At 33.0% G+C, this 24268-nt stretch overlaps 2 protein-coding genes across 2 annotated transcripts in view; one reads left to right on the top strand and one right to left on the bottom strand.

Moving 5' to 3' along the window:
- The window catches only part of LOC115874949, a 229193-nt gene extending 226936 nt beyond the window's left edge, over positions 1–2257 (bottom strand). Inside the window, exons 1-2 of the mRNA XM_030890257.1 lie at positions 2063–2257; positions 74–255 (exon numbers count right to left, since the gene is read on the bottom strand). Coding sequence (XP_030746117.1) covers positions 74–255; positions 2063–2144 — 264 coding nt within the window. The 5' untranslated portion in view covers positions 2145–2257. The remainder of the gene's footprint in view (positions 1–73; positions 256–2062) is intronic.
- Positions 2258–8490: 6233 nt separating this feature from the next.
- Positions 8491–24268, top strand: part of LOC115874947 (serine-enriched protein) — a 43861-nt gene continuing 28083 nt past the window's right edge. Inside the window, exons 1-4 of the mRNA XM_030890256.1 lie at positions 8491–8631; positions 14062–14292; positions 16984–17097; positions 22910–22945. Coding sequence (XP_030746116.1) covers positions 14062–14292; positions 16984–17097; positions 22910–22945 — 381 coding nt within the window. The 5' untranslated portion in view covers positions 8491–8631. The remainder of the gene's footprint in view (positions 8632–14061; positions 14293–16983; positions 17098–22909; positions 22946–24268) is intronic.

The following is a 24268-nucleotide window of genomic DNA, read 5'->3' as shown; positions in this document are numbered from 1 at the left end:
TATGTAATTTTAGTTGATACAGTCATTCTGTGTGGGGACACCCGATACAATTAATACAAATTTAACATCTTACGTCATATCCTAAAGGCAATTCTTCAAGTTCTTCGTATTTGTCTGGGTCATCTGCAAACAATCCTGTCAGTCTTCGACGTTGTAGACAAAACAACAACATTTTCAGATAGGTCGTGCGTAGTTGCTCCGAGCCGGTCTTGTCATCCGCGCATTTTTTTACCCAAGCTGCAGCCAATATTCTATCTAAAATTACTCACTACTTCAAGTAAAGGTTATTAAAATGTAAATAGCTTAGTGCATTTAATGTACAGGGTGGGTCAAATTCAACGCTTTTAAAGAGAAAAACCCATTTTTATAGGAGATAGACGAAAACTAATATTGGTTTCTGGAGTCAATTTTTATCAAAAGCATGATGATGAAAACCGCACATCGATATCTGTTACCGTTTCGGAGTCACCGGGTGTTTTACAAAAATGTGCATTTTTAACAAATCGCTGTAACTTTTTCGCTATGGAAAATTTTGTATTTTTATGAAAACATTTCCAAAGCATCTTTTTACGTAGAATTTAATGGTTTAAGTATATTTTTTTTAAGTTAATAATTTAAGAGTTATCAACAGAAAAATTGATTTTTTATTTGGGACACCTTGTATATTTTTAATTAATTGAAAAGAACTAAAAATTACCTTTCCAAAAATATAGCACACTTGATATTTGGTTATAGGCCCCTTCGAAATACAGAATTTTTAAAACTTCACCACTTTTAACAAGTACTGTGCTAGAAGGCTGTGGATCCCTTATTGGATCTGCCTCTAATATAACTCGAAAGCATATTTTTCCAGCAAGAATCTATATCTCGAAATCGAATTGAGCAAAATATCAAGTATGCTATATTTTTGGAAAGGTAATTTAGAATTATTAGAAGAAGAAGAATATAAATGTCCCATATAAAAAATAAAATTTTATGTTGATAATTCTTAAATTATTACTTTAAAAAAAATATACTTAAACCGTTAAATTCTACGTAAAAATGTTTTTGGAAGTGTTTTCATAAAAATACATTTTCCATAGTAAAAAAGTTACAGCCATTTGTTAAAAATGCACATTTTTGAAAAACACCCCGTAACTCCGTAACGGTAACAGATATCGATGTGCGGTTTTCACCACCATGTTTTTGATAAAATTGGAGCTCGAGACACCAATATTAGTTTTTGTCTATCTCCTATAGAAAAGGGTGTTTCCCTTTAAAAGCGTCCAATTTGACCCACCCTGTACATGATGAGGCAATGGTAGAGTCGAAGCTACGGTGGGGCAATGTGGGGCAGTAGCTCCACCCTAGCTAGCTAGCTTAGATATACATACATGCTTTTTTGTAGTTTAAATCAATATTCAATCTAGAATCGATAATATTGAGTGGAATTGGGCACATTTTTATTGCGTTTAGAACGAATAATAGACATGTTGAAAAGATAGCATGACGTAATGTTGTAGGATAAGATTGGGGGCAAATGGGTAAATGGTAAATTAACAACATATACAGAGTATATACTTTGCGTCACCAATACGTGGTTTATATTGAAGAACAAGTTTAAAAGTACCTGGACACATCCCAGGCCACTGGCATCAATTGGACCATGTTATCGTTCGAAGGACGCGTTTAAAAGGTGTCAGACTCACAAAAGCCAGAATAGATGCCGAATGTAACACTGACCACCGACTTATAATTTCAAAAATGAAGATCCAGTTAAAACCACAACATCCAAACTATATAAAAAGTAAAACAACATGACCAGATTGAACGTACTAGAGAAGAACAATACCGCCGACGCCCTCCATGAAGCCATCAAAGAATCACTTCCACCGATAAGAGTTACACGACGCACTATTGCTTGACCCTGTATTTCGCTTATATGACTTGCTGTCCGTGTAAGTGACCTCTTCCATATATTTGTAATTCATTTTCATTATTTTCTACATCATTATTATATCTTTGTATATTATATCGGGTATGCTTAATTATAGCAAATTAATATTATTTATAAAGTAATTACCTTTAGGTGTGGGTAGGTTCAATATCAATGGTTTTGCAAGATTGGAATAGAGTTGAAATTCGTTCTTCACGAGTGATTCCATGATTTTGAAAAAAATTATATCTTCTCAGACTGTATAATTTTGCTGATAGTACAAAAAATTTTAAAAAAAAATTTTAAACACTATAAAAAATATGACATTTATAAAAATGTCAATTTGACCGATGATTACTTGAAAATAGTCGCTACGGTATTATTTGATAAGGTGCAGGTTAAACATAAAGGTGAACATTATTTTTTGTATCTACAGTAATAACGTTTATTTTTATCTATCTATACCTACAAACAAAAGTGTTTTCAAAAACGTGCAAGTATTTTCTCAAAAAATTAACTGAAGCCTTTCAACGAAGAAAAAATTTATCCAAAGAATTTTTTTAAAACTTATTAGTTATTTAAAGATATTCTATGTAGAAAGTACCACTATTAAAAATCTATCAAGCTTGCAAGAGTCTGGGAGAAACAGCATAACCATTTCTGGGCTCTGCAAGACCATGACTACTTATTAGACTGTAAGACTAAGATCAAGAGAGTCTTGGTCTTGCATTTGCTCATTAATAGTAAGGTTAAACGTTATTAAGTTGGTGTGAGAGGAGAGCCATGAAAGAGAATGCACGCTGAGAAGATTTGACCCGCTGAGAAATAACGGACAGAGGCAAATGTAGTCAGATTGTAGGTATTTATAAATATATGCCTTTATTGTCAAAAAATTTTACAATTTGTAGACAAAGGTAAAGTAAACAAACAAAGTAAACAAACAAGGTACACAAACAAACAAACAAAAGATAATACAAAACATTATACAAATAATATTGTCAGTCTTATTGTTTAAAATAAACATTTATAAATGTTTACAATGTCAAAGAATAAAAAAAATAAAAATAATATTCAAAAATATTTAGTTAGTTTATAGTAAATATCAATGACCTCTAAATAAGTATATTTCGGTGTCATTGGTAAATATAGCAATAGCAAACATTAGACCAGTGTTTACAAAAGATCAAATTCGATTATCAAAATATAATTCATTTACGGCGTAGAAAGCCTTGTCTAGTAAATAAGAGTTCAATGCTTTGCGCAATGAAGAAAATGATGTTATGGATTTAATTTCAAATGGCAGGTGATTGTGCATTTTTTTCGAGTTGTATAATATTGAACATTTAACTAACTCTGAGCGTGGGTTAGGTAGATAAAGATCTTGCTCCGCGTTCCTGATTGGATAAGTGTGAGATGGCCTTTCTTGAGAAGCTGATACATGCTTACGTATTAGGCAAACGGATTCAAATATAAATAAGGAAGGAAGAATTATATTTTTTAATTTTTTAAAAAAGTCCTGGCAATGAGTTCTGCTGTTTAATCCCAGTGAATATCGAACAGCTCTCTTCTGGAGCTTGAAAATGCGGTCAAATTAAGTCGCACAACACGTACCCCAGAATGGAAGGGCATACCTGAGATGCGACTCAAAAAGTGCATAATAAACAGTTTTAGCCACTGACAAGTTAAGCTCCTTAGAAACAGATCTTAATGCAAAACAGGCAGAGCTCAATTTTTTCGACAAAGCTTCGATATGCATGTCCCATTTCAGAGAATTGTCAACAACAAGCCCTAAGAATTTTACAGATTTTACGATGTCAATGGTGGTGTTGTTAAGTACAAAAGGCTGCAGCGTGTTTTTATACGACAAAGCTTTAGTTTTAGAAATGTTGAGACTCGGGAGTTTCGAATCGCACCAAGATTTGATGGTGATTAAGTATTTGATATAATCCTATGTTCGCATGTTACAATTTCATTTGATTGACGTATTCAATTCTTTTCGGTCACATCCCGTTTAACCGGAAATGACTACAACTTTTGATTTTTAAATGACACCCTCGGTATTTTTTTTTACTTTATTCGATAGAAAATGACACTCTGAATAGAATGATATATCATATGTCAACTTTTGACATATTTGCTTAAAAAATACCGTATTTTAAATTTCAATCTAGAGTGCCTTGGCTGTGCTAAAAAACACTAATGTTTAATCAAGGATCCTTAGAAAAATAGATTTGATCTTCTAATGTTTTTAGTGTTTTGTCCTGGCGGGTTAAAATATGACCAAATCGTATTTTTAATCATATCTCAATTTTTTCAAATGAAACAAGCATACGACTTATTAGCATATTTGTAAAAAGTATTTTTTTACGAACAATCTGGTACCACACGCTTAGTATTTCGAGTCAAATTGTCGTTATGAATCGCATGTTACAATTTCAAATAAACCATATGCGAAAATGTCAAAATGTGACATGTAATATGTCATTCTATTCAGAGTGTCATTTTCTATCGAATAAAGTAAAAAAATACCGAGGATGTCATTTAAATTTGTGTTTAGTAGTAAAATCACGACTGTCCGACAATTTTTATTCAATCCAAAAAAATTAAAAAATGTCTTATGTTGGATTAACAGATGTTACAGAGGGAAAGAATTATTGCTCTAACCGAACAAGGAATGCTCCAGAGAGACGTAGGAGAGATAGTAGGCGTTACCCAGGATGTTGTATCGAAAACATATGCAAGGTACTTAGAATTAGGAACACACAAGGATAGGCCCAGACAAAGTCGTCAAAGAGTCACAACTGAACAACAAGACCGCCTTGTGTGCTAAATTGCTAGAATAAATCCCAATGTTTCGCATCCGAGCTACAAAGACAACTTCTGGCAGCTACAAGTGTGAACGTTTCAGTTGAAACCATAAGAAAAATACTTCGTATACGAGGGTTTTACAGTAGGAGAGAGTTACAGATCTCACAGTTATCTCGGCAAAATAAAATTGACCGGCTGAATTGATGCCGTCAACATCAAAACCGGACAACTGAAAATTGACAAAATGTTTTTTTTTCGGATGAGACCAGAATTGGCCTAAGATCAGATAACCATCGAATTCGGGTTCTTAGAGCTCCAGGAAGACGAGCGAGACTTCAGGCTGCCAAATCTGCACCAAGATATAAAGGAGGAACTGTAATGTTCTGGGGAGGTATTATTCTGGGAGCAAAAACTCCATTGTTACCACTTCAACAAATTTTAACGGGTCGGAGATATGTTGATTGGATGCTAGAACCAATCGTTAGTCTTTGGTGAGCTGCAATTGGGGATAATTTTAACTTCATGCACGATAGTGCACCTCCCCATACCAGCAGAGTGCCTAGATGACGTCTTGAAACGGAAGGTGTCATAGTTTTGGACTGGCCTGGCTATTTACTAGATCTAAACCCTATCGGACACTTGTGTGACTAGCTCAAAAGAAGGGTTAGAGCTCGTCGAAACAATCCAGGAAATCTCTCACAGCTTATTGATGTAGCATTAGCAGAATGGGAAAACATACTTCAAGACAACGTGGATAATTTAATAAGAAGCATGCCAGCGCGGATAGAAGCTTGTATAAGGGCTAGAGGTGGCAACAAGGAATATTAAAATTATCAATTTTCTTTTTGTTTATGCTTTTTGGCCATTAAAAATTTAAATCTTAAGTTCGTTTCAGAAACCAAAAAATACCATTTTGTTTATTTTGGGAACTGATTAATTTTTTTTATTGCTATATGAATTATTTTTCATTAAAAGTCATTGGTAAGCACTGAGTTTTATTCATAAACAGAAAATTTTCATACATCTCAAAAATTATCAAAAATAATAGATGATTCCACATAAGTTTGGTTGTGTGTAGTATATATAGTTCCAGAATCATTTTAAGTATCTCACTTAATTTAAAATTTTCCTGTTTTCTATTTTAAGCTAGTAAAAAACATTTTAATGTAATTTTTGGCGAGGATGCCGATTTTCTGCATTAAACTTTTTTAAAACGTCAATTTTGACAGATACAACGCCATCTTCATTTTTTTGTTAAATTGGAAACACTCATACATTTTAGCATGGTCCCGTAGACATATTTTAGCTAATTTCAAAAATATATAGATTAGTATGCTTTATACAGGGTGGTCCGAACTGTATTCCGGAAACTTCGGCAGCATATTCTGCAGATAAAAATAAGTAAAAAAGTTCGTATAAATGTATGTCCTAAAATGCTTAATTTCGGAGATACAGGGTGTAGAAATTTCATTTTTATTTCGATTTTTTCCAAATAATTTCTGAAGTAACGTCAATATTTGGTTGAAAATTGCTGTCTGGGAGTTTTTTGACATGAGAAATTTGATTTTGATGTCAATATGACTCCTACTAGTAGAGGGCGCCACCTACATATTTTTTAACTGGTTTGAAGAGTAATAACTTTTCGTCTGTACCTGTATAAAACTACTGAATATAGAAAGATACATTTACGACGTTTTTTACGTGAAAAAGGTCTCTTGGTAAAAACCGCTACGAGTAATGGTTTTCGAAATATTTGGAATAGAAATTATCAATACCTGTCATCATTGACATAAATTACATTAACATGTTGACTAAATAGTTATTAGTAGTGATGAGTGAAATATCGGTAACTGTGACTTTGTCACTGATATTCTATAATCACAGTCACGGCCTGTGACTGATTTGAAAATAAACTGTGACTTGCTAAAGCGTGACGATTACAGTTAATTGTGATTTCTCTGGTAACGAGAAAATACTTCACAGAGCGGGACGTCGCGGTCGCGAACGCAGCTGCCGATGGCGCCGGTCGTGACTCAGTTCACAGTCACGAGTCACCACGTACGTCTCATAGGATAGATATCTGACAAAGTGATCTAAAGACAGCGACTGTTAGAAGTGATTTAATTTTTTATGTATTTTATATTTTATTACTATTTTTTATCACTACGAATCGGTTTGGTTCCTTTTTAGTTTACCAGATTTTTTTAAAGCCAAACATAAAGTTTTGCCTTTATACTGTTTATTTTTTTTAGAAACTTCATTTTTTATATATTTCGTTTATTTTAATACAAAGGAAAATATTTGTTGTTTAATGTATTACTTATCTCGTATTGTTAAGTTTCGTTCGTTATGGTTATGAGCATATTGCATATTTTATTCTTTTCCCGTTGGTTTCTTTAAATAAAAAATTGTTTTATTTTATTTTTTAATAAACCTTTACCCACTGTTTAGTGTTTTCTATTTCAGCGGCCTTGGATAAAGGACAAATAAAAATTAGTATAACAACAACAACAGAATCGTATCATTCGTATCGTATCTTATATTTTAGCCGTGATTGTGCTTTCGGATTCATAATCATAAAGTCGCAGTCACAGTTAAGAGTCACAGATAATACAAAGTCGCTGTCACAGGTAAGCCTGTGAACAGAAAATCACGGTTTGGCTCATCACTAGTTATTAGACTCAAATCATAAATTTGAAATGTTTTTGTGCCAAATGTTCAACAGAAACTGTTTTATCATCATTTTTTGTAGAAAAATTTATGATTAATTTAAAAAAAAATTAAAATTTCCCTAATTTAGTATTTCAGTCAAATAACTATCTACTCAACGTGTTTATTTTTCGTCAATCATAACATGTATTTACTATTTCCATTCTAGATATCTTGAGAACGGTTGCTCGTAGCGATTTTTACAGAGAGACATTTTTTACGTAAAAAATCACAGAGATGTATATTTTTTCGCTCGGTAGTTTTATACAGGTACGGACAAAAAGTTATTACGTTTCAAAACAGTTAAAACACACGTAGGTGGCGCCCTTTACTTGTAGGAGTCATATTGACATCAAAATCAAATTTCTCATGTCAAAAAACTCCCAGACACCAATTTTCATCCAAATATTGACGTTATTTCAGAAATTATTATATTATTAAAAAATCGAAATAAAAATGAAACTTCTACACCCTGTATCTCTGAAACTAAGCATTTTAGGACATACATTTATACGAACTTTTTTACTTATTTTTATCTGCAGAATATACTGCCGAAGTTTCCGGAATACTGTTCGGACCACCCTGTATATTTATACTAACTATGTATTTTTGAAATTAGCTAAAATATGTCTACCGGATCATGCTAAAATATGTGGGGGTTTCCATTTAAAAAAAATCAAGAGGGCGCCGTATTTATCAAAATTGACGTTTTAAAAAAATTTGATGTATATAGAGAATCGGCATCCTAGCGAAAATTTACATCAGAAAATCTTTCTACTTTTTACTATTTTTAAATACGAAATAGAAAAATAATAATTTGAGTGAGACACTTAAAATGATGTCCCTGTAGAATGTATCAATTAATTCTTATTGAAAACGTAATCGGTTCCAGATATAGGTCATTATTACGGGCCCGTGCATCCTTCGGCCGTACGTCCTTGAAATTTACCGGAGATCGTTAGAAGGGCGCACGCGCCGGAATATTCGATAATTCCCGGAGTCGGAAGCTTGAAAGGCTCAACAGTTTTTCGCCCGGAAAAATATCGCCTAGCCATCGGTCAGCATGTCCTCACCGCATAGTATGTGTGCCAAATCTTAAGTTCGTTGCACAGTGAACAAGCGTTTCCTTGCTATATCGGTTTTACCCTAAGTTGTTTTGATTTTGTTACTTTAAGGGTGTGGACAATAAAATTCAACAGGTAAGTGGCAGCTGATTAAAACAAAATATTTTTTATAGTAATATACAAAACATTTTTTCGCAATGTTGGTTATTATAAATAACATTTTTTATAATAATAAAACAATATAATGAAGAGGTATAACTATACAGGATGCCCCAATATTCCGTGGACATAGAACTACTACGTATTTTTGGTTTCAAAATCAAAACAAGTAACCATTTACTCAGTGACGGATAGAGAGGGGGGGCCGACGGGGTCCGGGCCCCCTCAATGTATACATTGCGTTAAATATTAGCCTTTTGGGTTAATAATGGCGCCCTAAAATGCATATTCTACATTATTTTTTTATTTGGGCCCCACCCCCTAAAATAAATTTTTGTATCCGCCCCTGCATTTACCTACAGGATGGTCGAACTGTATTCCGAAAACTTCGGCAGCATATTCTGCACATAAAAATAAGCAAAAAAGTTCGTATAAATGTATTGTCTTAAAATGCTTCGTTTCGGAAATACAGGGTGTAGAAGTTTTATTTTTATTTCGATTTTTTCCAAATAAATTTCTTAAGTAACGTCAATATTTGGGGGAAAATTGATATCTGTGGGTTTTTTGATATGAGAAATTTGATTTTGATGTCAATATTACTCCTATTTGTAGGGGGCGCCACCTACATGTGTTTTAACCTTGTTTTAACTGGTTTAAAGAGTAATAACTTTTCATCCATACCTGTATAAAACTACTGAAAAAATATACATTTCCGTGATTTTCTACGTAAGAAATGTCTCTTGGTAAAAATCGCTATGAGCAGCAACCGTTCTCAAGATATTTAGAATGGAAATAGTAAAAGATGTCATTATTGACAAAAAATAAACACGTTAAGTAGGTAGTTATTTGACTGAAATAATAAATTTGGGAATTTTTTTTAATTAGTCATAATTTTTTCTGCGAAAATATGACGATAGAACAGTTTCTACTGAACTTTTGGCACACAAACATTTCAAATTTATGATTTCAGTTTAATAACTATTGTAGTATTATTGATGACTATGATATTATTGATATACTATTATTGATATAGTACTATATTGATATACTATTATTGATATAGTTCTATTGATGACATGTATTGATAATTTTGATTCCAAATATCTTGAGAACCATTACTCATAGCAATTTTTACTAAGAGACCTTTTTTACATAAGAAGCGTCGTAAATGTATATTTTTTACTCAGTAGTTTTATACCGGTACGGACAAAAAGTGATTACTCTTTAAACCAGTTAAATCAAATTTCTCATGTCAAAAAAATCGAAATAAAAATGAAACTTCTACAGTTCTACACTCTGTATCTCCTAACTCTGTATCTCCTAAACTAAGCATTTTAGGACATACATTTATAAGAACTTTTTTACTTATTTTTATCTGCAGAATATGCTGTCGAAGTCTCCGGAATACAGTTCGGATCACCCTGTATACAAATGTGCTTGGTTTCTCCATTAGAAGGCATCAAACTTTAAAAAATAATCACATTTTTTCAGATATGTTAAGAACCGTTATTCCAATTTGAATGAGATTTTGGGTGTCTATATTTTGCTAAGTGCTTTAACATTTTACTTTTACAAAAATCAAGAAAAAATACGGGAAACCTGAAAACTACCCCCACACCTACATAAATTTTAGTATAAATATTTTCCAACTCAACCGACGTCCGACTTTTTTTTTCGTAAAATGGTCCTTCTAGTACCTATGTATTACATTTTTTGTCTCTTGTAAAAAAAACGTCACCGCGCATACTTTTTGAGGAAAAAATGATTATTCCGAAGCTGGCTTCCGAAAAATATTTTTTTGTCACATCCAGCTATGGGGGCGTATAAAATATATCCCCTCAAAAACATAGAAGGTAAAAAAATACCAAGTTTCGCAACACAATTCCTCCGCTATAAAAAGTTGTGAAATCTCACGTAAAACCGAGTCAGTTTATTTTATTTAGTCTCTCTTTAAGTATATGTCTTCATGTTTAGTGAAAATTAATATTCTTGCTTTATCCACAACGAAGTTACAGGGTGGTCAAAATTGCCGCTAATACCTTCGAGAAAAGGATGGTATGGCTGTGCTCGACTAGACGAGGGCACCCTGCCGTGCCCCCAGATATAACACTTTGAATTATCCACATGGAACCTAGTAAGAACGTAACAATATTTTAGTCCCAAATAAAATTTTAATATGTGTGTATGAATATTTTAATATATGTCCAGGGTGTCACAGTTCAAACGAAACAAGGCAATTTAAAGGCATTTCTGGTGTGAAAAGGACAAAACGTTGATACACGTCAACTTTATTTTCGAAGGGAAAATAAGATGCGACTATTTTTGAAGCCCCTAATATAAACCCCACGCAGGGGTGACACCCACCCTTAAAATCTTAAATGTAAAGCGGGGTCGAGTAGCACATCATTTGAAAGGTTATTAAAGCATCTTTTCAGCGCCGCGCGCCGTCTCATTTTTAGAGTTTTTGTGGATTCGGGCTGAAAAATAAACTTTTCATAAATTGATGGTTCTTTAATATTTGATTAATTGTACAGAAATTGAAATGGGGTCTAAAATAATAAATTGAGATTAAAACAACAAGATTTTGCTTAATGAATAATACACAAAAAGTAGTACCCTGCTTTGAGACAATTACTTGATTAAATGTTCGAATTGAGCACCCCCTGCTTCCACGCACGAATACAGGTTCGTTTGAACTGGGACACCCTATATATTACGGTCTACTAATAAGAAAATGATATCTTTTTAGCCATCGATCAGCATGCCTTCATATTATGTCTGCCGAATATTATTTTCATTGCACAGTGAACAAGCGTTTAAGTGTTAAATCGGTTTTAACTTAAGTTACTTTGATCAAGTTAATTCAAGGGAGTGGCCAATACAATTCAACAAGCAAGCTGATTAAAATAAAATATTTTTATAATAATATAATACGTTTTTTTGTTGCTGATTTTTTTTTAAATAAATAAATTTTTCTTTTTAATAATAATAATAAAAAGAAGAATATCATGAAGTCTCTCAGGGTGTCTCACTTAAGAGGTAGAAAGATGCGCTTTTCATATTAGTCTAAGAGCTAGCAACGTTTTCGAGAAAGTATTTTAAGAAAGTTGTCTCTGATATATCTTTTATTATCCTCTCTGGAACAGCATGCGGCCCATCTTTTGGCTGCCGATACCCGTTGCGTTCACTTTTGTATAAAGGGTAAATTATCTGCAATTAACTTATTTTGATTCAAAAAATACATAGTTCTTCTATGTATACAGAATATGGGAACTCCTTGTATATTTTGTAGGTCTTTTAAAAAAGTGGAAAAATAAATTCCCTAAAAATGTTTTTTCTCAAAAACTATGCCATGTGGTTTTTTTTTTACAAGAGCCAAAAAATGTAGTAAATACTAGAGAGACCATTTTTCGCAGAGAAAATCTGTCATCGCTGGAGTTGGAAAATATTCACACTAAAATTGATGTAGGGATGGCGCTAGTTTTCACCCTTTCCGTACTTTTTCTTAATTTTTGGGAAAGTCAATGTTAAAGTACTTAGCAAAACATAGTCACTCAAAATCTCATTCGAATCGGAATAACCGTTCTTAAAATATCTTTTTTTCAGAAAAAAAGTTGTTATTTTTTTAAAGTTTGATACCGTCTAGCTGACAAAGCATTTTTGTATAGATTTAAATTGTGTCCAGTAAACTTATTTTGATTTCAAAAATACGTAGTAGTTCTTATGTCTACGGAATATTGGGACACCCTGTATACCACATCTCAAAAGTGGCTCACCCCTATAACTTTTTTATTTTTTCAAATTTAAAAATATAGTTTCAAAGTAAAGGAATTTTTCCAATTTTGGTCCGCGGTTATTTCCTCTATCCACCACCTGGTGTCGCGTCGGATGGGAGGTTGGGAGTTCTCCACACGGATTTTCTTTTTTGTTTTTTTTTTAATAATTTTTATATATTTTTTTTAGATTTAATGATATTTTTATTTGTGTTGTGTTAATCACGTACAAATTAGAGTATCACTAAGACCGGTATTACACTATCATCATTTTATGTTTTAAAAAAGATCTTTTATAAAAAATTTGACAGTGATATAAAGATTTTAAAATATGGGATATTTCACTGTCAATTTATTCATAAAAGATATTTTATAAAAAATATTTGATAGTGTAATGCTTATGATTTTTTTTTTATTTTGAACACCCTCTCCTAACCCTTTACCAATCCCCCCATCACTAAAATTTAATGGCCGGATTCCCACAGTATTTTATGCCGTATTTTTAAAAATTAACAATTAAAATATTCCCAAAAAAATTGTTAAAAATAATGATTTAATGAAAAAAATTGGCGCCAGGTGACACGTACAGCCAGCTTTATCTCAAAAACTACGGCTTCGACACACTTTAATATTATCTTAAGTTTTGTTTAAAATATATTTCCGTACATAAAAGGAGAAAACCGCGTTTTGCTAGCTCTTTTGTTTCTGAGTTATACTTTTTTAAACAATATTTCATTTTTTTTATTATTATTATGTCATTACAAATTTTGTTGCAAATATTATTCTTAATCTTAAATTGAAAACCGCGTTTCGCTAGCTACTGTAATTTTGGAGTTACGATTTTCTAGAATTTTTAACCCCCTCCCATGCCCCCTTACCAACCCCCCACCCCCATAAAAAAATCATGGCCAGATTCTCGAGTGCCATAGTATTTTTGTGCCTAATTTGGTTAAAATTGGTTTAGCGGTTTTTGAGTTATCGTGTTACAGACAGTCTTTTATGACCCAAATAACTCTTAACCTTATAACTTTTTTTTGCCGATCTTAATAGCCTACCATACCTGTTGGTATGGTCGGCTAAAAATTGAGATATGATTAAAAGTACGATTTGAGTATCTTTAAACACACCAGAACACGACACGAAAAATATTAGACGATCAAATCTATTTTTCCAAGGCTCCTTGATTAAAAAGTAGTGTTTTTAACACAGCCAAGGAACACCAGATTGAAATTTGAAATACGATTTTTTTAAAGCGAAAATGTCAAAAGTTGACATGTGATATGTTATTCTATTCAGAATGTCATTTTCTATCGAATAAAGTAAAAAAAATACCGACGGTGCCATTTAAAAATCAAAAGTTGTGGTCATTTCCGGTGAAACAGGAAGTGACCAGAAACTACTGATTACGTCAGTCAATCCTATTTTATGTCATATACTAACATACCAAATCTGGTTTTTTTATGTGAAAAAATAAAAAAAATATAGGAATAAGCCACTTTTGAGACGCACCCGGTATAAGATAATTTTATTTCAGATGCATTTTAGATGCATTTAAGCTGTTGTGTAGTGTTATATCTTTAAAAAAGTCGAAAAAGCTCAAAGATAATAAAATTATAAATATTAATATTTCCAGATGCCGGAGAGCGTAATTTTGCCAGCTAGCTACGTGACAATGGCTGAGGCTGAGCCCGACCTGAGTACGTTTGAAAATAAGAGTGGTTTAGCGGAAGACATGAAGTTCCTTGCTTCTATGCCAGAGCTATGTGATGTCACATTTCTGGTGGGTGAAACGAGAGAACCCGTTTGTGCAGTCAAAGCGGTACTAGCTGCACGCTCCAGAGTGTTTCACAAGATGTTGTATCAGGTATTTAAACTCCCTGGCACAAAATTCCGCCAGCCTAAAATTTTGACTAAGTTTGAGGTTTCATAACTTTTTAACTTGTAATTCCATTTTTATGATTATGGTACTAGTTTGTAGATAAATTTGTTGGCATTATTTTTTATTATTTTAATGGCTTATATATTTCGGTTATGTGGGCTTATACCGGGGTAAATCAAAACTTCGTTTTTTGCAATAAATTCAAAGCACTTCAAAATCTTAGATGTTTAACATTTTGTTTTTTGAATTATCCCATTTTCTTTATTCTTTTATGAGTTACACATTTTTAAATAAAATACTGATATTTTTACAATCTTTAATTTATTGAAAATGGAGCTCTCAGTGCCCACCATTATATTGAGGATATCCTCCAAGAAGTTGTCGTTCCATTTGCCCCTTTCATTGGAAATCAGTTTATACTGATGCATAACAATATAAGGGCCCACGTTGCGCGGGGTAACGAGTTAGGAGTAGTTAACGAGTACCTGAATGAGGTTGGACTACGAAGATTGGAATGACCTCCTGGTAGTCTCAATCCAACCGAACATTTGTGCGATGAACTTAAAAGAGCTGTTCGTCGTCGTCCTATTCCACCACAAACTTAGAGAGCCAGCTAATTAATGGAGGTTCCTTCGTTAATGCTAGCTTTAGCTCTTGTAAAGGATTTTCTTGCTTGATATTCATTAAGCTATAGATCAAGAAAGAATAACTACCCTTATTCATTCGATACGACGAAGACCTCGAGCTGATATTGCTGCGACAGGTGGACATACACGCTATTAAAATTATTATTATAAAATTATGGTTTTTGTCAATAAAAGAATCTCTGAAATAATAAAATATTTTACTTAAAAATCTTTATACCTCATAAAAGAATAGAGCAGCAGTTAAAAGACCATACCATAACTTGGTATACTGATGCTTCCAAAACCAATACGGGAACAGGGATCGGAGTATTTGGGCCGAGAGCTAAATACTCCGAACCAATGGGCACTTACCCTAGTATCCTACAGGCAGAAATCTACGCTATCGAAAGATGCGTACAACTTATATTAGATAGGAACTATCGGAAACAAAAATAGCCATCTTGTCTGATAATAATCAAGCAGCGTTAAAAGCGATCAACTCAGTATCAATCAATTCGAAATTGGTCAAAGAATGCATAGAGAAGCTGAATAAATTAGGCAAAGAAAACTAAAGTCCTCCTACTCTGAGTGCCTGCTCACCAAGGGATAGAAGGCAATGAAAAAGCAAATAATCTAGCTAGAAAAGGAGCGAACACTCCACTAACTGGACCAGAACCGTTCTGCTTTCCAAGTGGTAACCAACTCAAGGCGGAACTCAAGAACTTGGAAGATTCCATCCGCAACCTGGAATGGGAATCTTGCAACGGTCTAAGACACTCGAAGAAGTTTCTGAGGGCTTATGATCAAGAAAAATCACAGATCTTCCTGGGTTTAAGTAAGAACAATCTTCGGATTGTCACGGGGTTTTTAACAGGACACTGTCTCCTCAATGAACACCTCAGTAGATTGAAACTAAGAAGAAACGGCCAATGCAGATTCTGTGGGGAAGATGGGGAAACACCAGTACACCTCATCACTGAGTGCGCCGAGAAGACAACCATTCGTGCCATGAATTTTGGTACTGATATTGGAGATGGAGAACTACCCTCTATAAAACCGTCCCAGATACTGGCTTTTGTCAAAGCCCTGGGACTGTATGATGAGTTATAACTCAAGAAAGGGGGACACAATAGATCTGTAAGGTCGCAGTGATTAACCCCCCTCCCACTCATTCTAAATTCTAAAAATTCTAAAAGAATAGAGATAATGGGATAATTTATAAAATATAATGTTAAGCATACATCTAAGATCAGAGAAGTGTTTTTTATCAAAAATTCCCGTCTCATTTCTTCCACAGGCTGTTTTGAATTTATTTCAAAAAACAACGTTTTGATTTACCCCAGTATAAACCCACCTAACCGAAGAACATAAGCCATTAAAATAATAAAAAATGCCAATAAATTTATCTTCAGACTGATATCATAATCATAAAAATGGGATTACAAAATAAAAAGTTATGACACATCAAACTTAGTCAAATTTTTAGGGTGGCGGAATTTTGTGCCGGTGAGTATATATTAATTATTTACTTTAGAGGGTCTATACTTACTTCGCTATAAATATCGTAATCTTAAATCATACAGGGCGTTCAAAATTCTACGCCAAACTTTCTAAAATATAAAATAATTTGTCATTACCAATCAACATATATTGTAGCCACTGTGTTTCTTTTTTACTAAAGAAACACAGTAACTAAAACATATTTTGATTGGTATTGAAACAAAAATTAATAAGTATTAAAGTAATTTTAAACCGCTCGGCTCTCCCGAAAAACATAAAATAATGTGAAAAATATTTGAAAAATAATGTTACCAAGCTCTCCTGGTAATTGTGGTGCTAATAATTTCAAAAATAAAATAAATCATAACATTGCCTAATTTTATATCTGATAGTAACTAGTACTAATATAATTTTATACATTAAAAAAGTTTTTGATTTAAAGAAAGTAGAATTCTAATCTAGTATTCGAAAGTAGAAGTACAATATTACTAGTAAATGAGAACTATTAAATATAGTATGGTTTACATTTTTTTCTTTGTTCTTTTGTAAGGCTCCAAGTCCCCAACGAAAGAAAGATCCTCCACCAAGAGAAAACAAGTTACGCCTTTTCTTGAAAAGGTCTTCAGAACCTCTACTTAACTTGCAAAGCGCCTCCCAACATCAGGTAATGCATTATATAGCATTAACGTTATTATCTAGCTAGATTTTTTAAACAGAAATACCTAGTACCAGTCGTCAAATTATATTAATTTGATTCCTATATTATATTTATAAATCACATATTAATGTTATGTATTATATATAGATTTTAATAAATATGAGAATGTTAAAGTAATTGATATATATATATATATATATATATATATATATATATATATATATATATATATATATATATATATATATATATATATATATATATATATATATATATATATATATATATATATATATATATGTGTATATATATATATATATATATATATATATATATATATATATATATATATATATATATATATATATATATATATATATATATATATATATATTATACACATTATGCTGCATTTGAGATGTAGACATCTTATATTGTTTCTGCTTGGAGGAATAATGATTTGAAATTTTGTTCTGCATAGAATTATTAAAAAATATTTTCAATAAGACACTATGGAAATACCGGAAGTTGACAACAACTTTCTTATTTTAACCTAAATTCTCTGTAAAATTTTATGAGTTTTGATATAATATATATAATACCTAACAATAACCGTTTTTGGAAAAAAATTAAAATGTTTTGGACAAAAAAAAAACTCATTGTCAAAGAAATGGTATAACCTAAACGTCAAATGTAGTCATTACCACAGCCACTGTGACATAAATAGCAGACATGTAGCTATCGATTTCAAAAATTTAATTGTTCGAATGTCATATAATAATGGCCGCAGCTGTCATGGAATTGAGCGATTAAAGAATTATCATAAATCATTTTTTTTCAATTGAAAAACTTTTTTATTTCACTAGTGAAAAGGCTTTTCAATTTATTACTTTTTGTCTATTCATGTTCCTATACTTAAAATAAATCGTTTTTAAGTTATTTAAGATTTAGTTTTAAAGCGTATATTTTTCTTGATGTTAACCAGTAACCTATGACTTTAAAAGTCAAGTGGTATAAAACAATAGATCTGGCTATATCATATTGTGATACTTTGTTCCAAAAGCAGTATGTTATCGATCATCATTTTCAAGCCAAATTTGTACTGTTTTTTTTCGATCATACGTATATTATTACTAATATCAACTATTTATTAGATATATAAAGAGCAAAAATATGACATATATTTTTATAATTACACATTTTAAACTCTTAAGGCAGCAATATTTATAATATAGAAAATTCAAATAACTCGTTGTCTGACAGATGGAAGATAAATTGTCTGACTGTTTGACACTTAATGTCAAAAGAAGCTAGATAACATCAAGAAAAATATACGTTTTCAAACAAAATCTTAAATAATTTTAAAAAGATTTATTTTAGGTATAGGAACATGTATAGTTAAAAAGGAACGAATTGAAAAATCTTTTCACTAGTGAAATGAAAGAAGTGAGTTTCCATTTGAAAAAAATGATTTATGATCATTTTTTAATCGCCCAATTCCATATCAGCCACCGGCATTATTATATGACATTTGAACAATTGAATTTTGAAACAGATAGCCACATGTCTTCTCTTTATGTCATAGTGGCTGTGGTAATCACTAAATTTTACTTTTAGGCTATACAATTTTTTTTGACAGGCAAAAATTTCAAATATTTTTTTTTGAAAAACGATTAAGGTATAAACGTTTATAAATAAGTTTAACGTCAATATTCATACCATTTTACAGAGAATTTAAGTGTGTAATAAAAAATGGGGGCACCCACTTAAAATAAGAAAGTTGCTGTCAACTTCCGGTATTTCCGGAAGTGCCACCATATTGAAAATATTTTAATCGATAGATCTCGTTGTGAAACAATGATGTGCAAAAAATCTCCGATCTAGATATTATGGTTATCTAAAAACTTGCACATTTTATGCACGTTCAACCTGGGACACCCCGTATATCTACCGAGTTTCGCGACGAAATTAATTTTTTATCAGTATCGTTAAACAATTGTTTCCGAAAACCGCAAAGTGTATAGATTTTCTTGAAAATGGAAAAAAATGCGATTAGAGAAGTAACAACAAAGAAGTAAGTAAAAAATATAAAGAAATAAAAGTAAAACTCTTATTTCTTTATACAGGGTGTCCTAAATTCGAACCTCATTGGGATTTCGGAGTCTAAAATAGAATGGAGGCAAAGGGGGGCAATTTGTTGATGATCAAACAGTAGCCTTAAAAGTTTAAATATTCCGAATAATTCCGAAGAATTTTGGAGAGAGGCATTCAACAAAAAATACAATTTGAATAGATAACACAAATAATAGATAATACAAAAATAATAGATTATATAGAAGAATACAGTGATAAAATTTGAATATTAACGGCCCAAGCACAGTGTACAATTCGTTCTTAAATACAATTAAATTTCCAGCGCGATTTTTAAATATACTTAAGGCGAGTTACAAAAATAATCGTCATACCCATTCACACTTCTAGAAATTCTATTTGCGTATTATATAATTAAATATTAAATACATATACATACATACAGCCGTTACTCGCTGACGAGTATTCGACACACATAAAGAAAATGGTCACGCAAGGCGTTTTCTTTCATGAGCTTTTCTGTGACTGAAAAGCCCGATACGTGATGTTATCTGCCTACCGCACTCCGGACATTCAAAAATCTCATTGCTTTGTTGCCTCTCTACTTTTGGTTGCCGCTGTTAACTGAGTTTACAACCCTTCTCCATTGAGTTCTATTGTGAGCTGCTTTTTCCCACTCATTCTGCATGTTAATTCCCTTTAAATTTTCGTGGAAAATGTCCTTGTATCTTTTCAGTTGTCCACCCGGCCTCCTCTTACCGTCCACAAGCTCACCGTAAAGCAGAGATTTTGGTATGCGGTTTTCTTGCATTCTGCATACGTGACCAGCCCATCTTAAGCGGGATTTTGTGACCATGACTTCAATACTCTCGCAGTTAGATTTTTCAAGGACCGATACGTTTGAGACATGATGGAACCACCGGACTCTTAAGAGTTGTCTAAGGTGTCTCTGTTGCAACTTGTTCAATGCGTTCATGTGTCGGCGGTAAGGCACCCAGGTTTCGCTCCCATATATCATGGTGGGGATTATAATTGCTCGGTATACTGCAAGTTTTGTTTTTGTACTCAAGTCATGATTGTAGAAAACCCTGTCTTTTAATTTCCAGAATGCTCTTGAGGCGCTACTAATCCTGTGCTGAATTTCAGAGTCAATATTGGCCTTTTCCGAAATCAAACTGCCAAGGTAATTGAATTCCGCCACATATTCGAATAGTTCTTCTCCGATTTTTATAGCATTGTTGTGATCTTCCGGGGGAGTGCACATGATTTTAGTTTTGCCGATGTTCAGCTTAAGGCCCAAAGCCTCGTATGCCCAGGTATATGTGTTCAACATTTCTTGTAATTGTTGTACCGTGTTTGCAACTAGAGCGCAGTCGTCAGCGTATTGAAGTTCTGTGATAAATTTTGTACGTGTTTTTGCCCTGAGTCTTTTTATGTTGAACAGACCGCCGTCATATCTGTATCTAATGCCCAATCCTCTCTCCTGCAGTTTGCTGTCCACTATAAAGGAGAGCGCTGCCATGAATATGTTGAATAGGAGAGGCGCTAAGACACATCCCTGCCTAACTCCTGTATTTGTTAGGAATGGGTCGCTCAGTGATCCATGATGTGACACTCTTGACTTGTTGTTGTTATGGAGGCTTTTACACACTGTAAGAAATTTGTTGGGTACTCGAACTTTTCCATAATTGCCCAAAGCGCTCTCTGTTCACAGAGTCGAAGGCTTTTGTTAGATCGATGAATGCAACATAAAGTTTAGACTGCTGCTTTTTTACTTTTTCCTGTAGTTGACGGATGGAAAATATGGAATCGACGGTGCCGCGGTTGGTACGAAAACCCGTTTGCGATCCTGGGAGGATTTTTTTTCTATATATGGGTGCAGGCGGTTTGACATTATTTTTGCAAGAATTTTTCCGCCGATAGCTAATAGCAAAATTCCCCGGTAATTACCGCAGTCTGATGCACTTCCTTTGTTCTTAAATATATTCACTATATTCGCGTTGCGAAAATCGTGAGGTACCTCTCCGCTTTCCCATACGACATCAAAGAGAGCCTTAAGATGATCCATAATTTCTTTACTTGCACACTTATAGATTTCCGCCGGAATCGCGTCACAGCCAGCTGATTTGTTGCTGTTTTATGGAGGTCTTTATTTCTTGTTCTGTTATTGGGATGTCTAATACATCGAGGCTGTTATACTGAGGTATTGTGTTTAGTGCTTCCATATTGGGGTTGTTTTCTTGGTTAAGGATATGGCTGTAATGTTCTTTCCAGTGATTTCTGATTTGTTCTTCCTCTTTTAGAAGTTCGCCATTTTGAGCCATGATTGGGCAGCTTACCTTCTTAGTTGGACCGTATACTTCTTTTACAGCCTCGAAGAATTTACGATAATCGTGATGAGTGGCGTACTCTTGAATCTGATTCGCTTTTTGTGACCACCAGTTATCCTTTACTTGGCGCAGTTCTCTTCGAAGGGTGTTGTTGGCTGCTTTAAAGTTATCTACCAGTCTTGGATTAAGTGGATTTGCAGTGACGGCTTGATGTGCTCTATGCTTTTGTTCCAAAAAAGCCTGTATATGCTGTTGATTTTCGTCAAACCAGTCTGGTTGTTTCTTTTTGTTCGACTTTCCCAGTACTGCTTCGCTGGTTTTATGAATCGCATCCCTTAATTGTGTCCAGTCTTGTTCAGCTTCCAATATTGAGATTGAAGTTATCGGTGGAAGTGATTCTTTGATGGCTTCCCGGAGGGCGTCGGCGGTATTCTTGTTCTCTAGATCCCGTACGTTCAATCTGGTCATGTTGTTTTGCTTTTTACAGCGTGGATGTTTGGGTTTTAACTGGATTTTCATTTTTGAAATTAAAAGTCGGTGGTCAGTGCCGCATTCGGCATCTATTCTAGCTTTTGTGAGCCTAACATCTTTTAGATGCATCCTTCGAACGATTATGTGGTCCAATTGATGCCAGTGGCCTGATCTAGGATGTTTCCAGGTATCTTTAAACTTGTTCATCAACATGAACCACGTATTGGTGATGCAAAGATTATACTCTGCGCATGTTGTTAATAAGCGTTCACCATTGCTATTTGCGTTTTCCATTGTTTTCCCAATACGTCAGGCCATATTTCCTGTTGTTTGCCTACACGGGCATTAAAGTCACCTAGCAAGATGATTCGTTCGTGCTTTGGAATTCGTTGAAAGGCATTTTGTAATGCTTGGTAAAATTTATCCTTATCTTCAATTTTAGCGTCAAGGGTGGGAGCGTAGGCACTAATGTTGTTGACGTAAGTTTTGTCTGATATGGGGTACCTTAGGGTCATAAGACGTTCGGAGACACCAATAGGTACTTCTGTTAACTTGGTGGCGATTTCGTTTTGATCGCAATGCCTACACCATGAATTCTCCTGTGTGTTGCGGGATGACCTTTCCAAAAGAAGGTGTAATGCTCCTCAGTGAGACTACCTTCATCTGCAAAGCGTGTTTCGCTTAGAGCGGCAACATCTATATTTAATCGGTGGAGTTCCTGTGAGACCAGTGCTGTTCTTCTCTCTGGTCGATTTGAATATATTAAATATAATTCTATTAGTGTACAATAATTCAAATCGTTTTTCCTTCAAATAGAAAATATCCGAGAATGTCTTAAATGATGCATAAAAGGCTTAATTCCTAATATTAGATTATCACGGCTTGGAAAATGTATTCTAAATAATCCTTGTTATATATACATTTAGAGAGGCTTCACCCAGCAGCTGGCTCCTATCCAAGAGGTAACTGTCCATCCTTCATCCACAGTGCCCGTAATCTTGCTTAAAGTGCATTGCTCTTATAAAATTTAGTTAGAGTAATGTCTGCAAAACCTTTATTAGAAACTTAATTAGGAAAAATCTATCTACTATAGAAGAACAATAAACAATAAAATATCAATGTTGAAAATTTAAATCAAGTCATTTGTTATTTAACTCGTCCAATAAACTAATATATGTTATTTCATACTCAAGTCACATAAAAGTCATATATTTTATAATTTGGACATAATTTAGGAATTAAAAATATTTCTAATAAAGCACTTGCATGACATCCCTCAATTCTAAAACACATTCCTATATTTAAATTAGATATATAGCTAGTATAAGTTAATCATCTAAAGATATAAAAAGTCTTATGAACAAGCAGGCTTTAAATGTTGGCAAATAAAAATTCTTATAGAAAATTAGAAAATTTCGTTAGAATTAATTTACCTGTCAGCGTTCAAAGCCAGCTTGATCGTAAGGACTTTTTGGTCGTACAGTAGATTACCATATTATTTGTCTATATCTTTATTATTTATCATGTAGAATGTTAAAAAAATAATAACATATTTTTATTCAAATTCACAAATTTTTATTAAGACTAAAACTAGGTTAGCTTCTTAAAAAGAAAAAATCCCCTTCACTGAAAAATAAAAAAAATTAACTATACCTAAATACATTTATGCACAAATAAAAATATATAAACTCTGATTTGATACGAGTCCAAAGAATACTTGTTAATAGTAATATCACAGGTAAAAGTCTAATCAAAATACAATTTTTGAAAACATTTTCCTATTGTACAGAGTGTCCTATTTTGGTTGAAATCATACGGTGTCTCCGTTATTAGTAAAGATAGGAGGATGCGGCTTGCACAAACCTGTACCACTTTTTTGTCAAACGGAAGATGCTATAAACAAAATTTTCATAGCCCTCTTCGTTTCTGAGCTACATGGTCTTTTTAAAAAAATTACAATTCGAGACACCACCCATCTGTTATTGTGAAAGGTATCGAGAAGGTGAGAATTGTTTATTGTAGAACTTTTTACGTAGAATGCAGTGGCGTAGTCTATTTTTTACGAAAAAAATATTTTTGAAGATATGAACTAAAATTATGTTTTTTAAATGGAACACCCTGTATATTTTTAAATTATATGATTTGGCTTGCCGTAAGCTTCTCAAATATATATCAATCTATATTTATTTTCACTATTTACTGCAATATTTAAAAGTTTTCATCAATCATCGATCATGTTTACTAGTAGTCCATGATTGATAATAAAAGAAACTAAATAATTATTA

The sequence above is a fragment of the Sitophilus oryzae genome, unplaced genomic scaffold (genome assembly GCF_002938485.1).
Source record: "Sitophilus oryzae breed Bouriz unplaced genomic scaffold, Soryzae_2.0 scaffold_1307_pilon_pilon, whole genome shotgun sequence".
NCBI lineage: Eukaryota > Metazoa > Arthropoda > Insecta > Coleoptera > Curculionidae > Sitophilus > Sitophilus oryzae.
The sequence above is the reverse complement of the archived record's forward strand: the minus strand, read 5'-3'. Positions and strand labels throughout refer to the sequence as shown.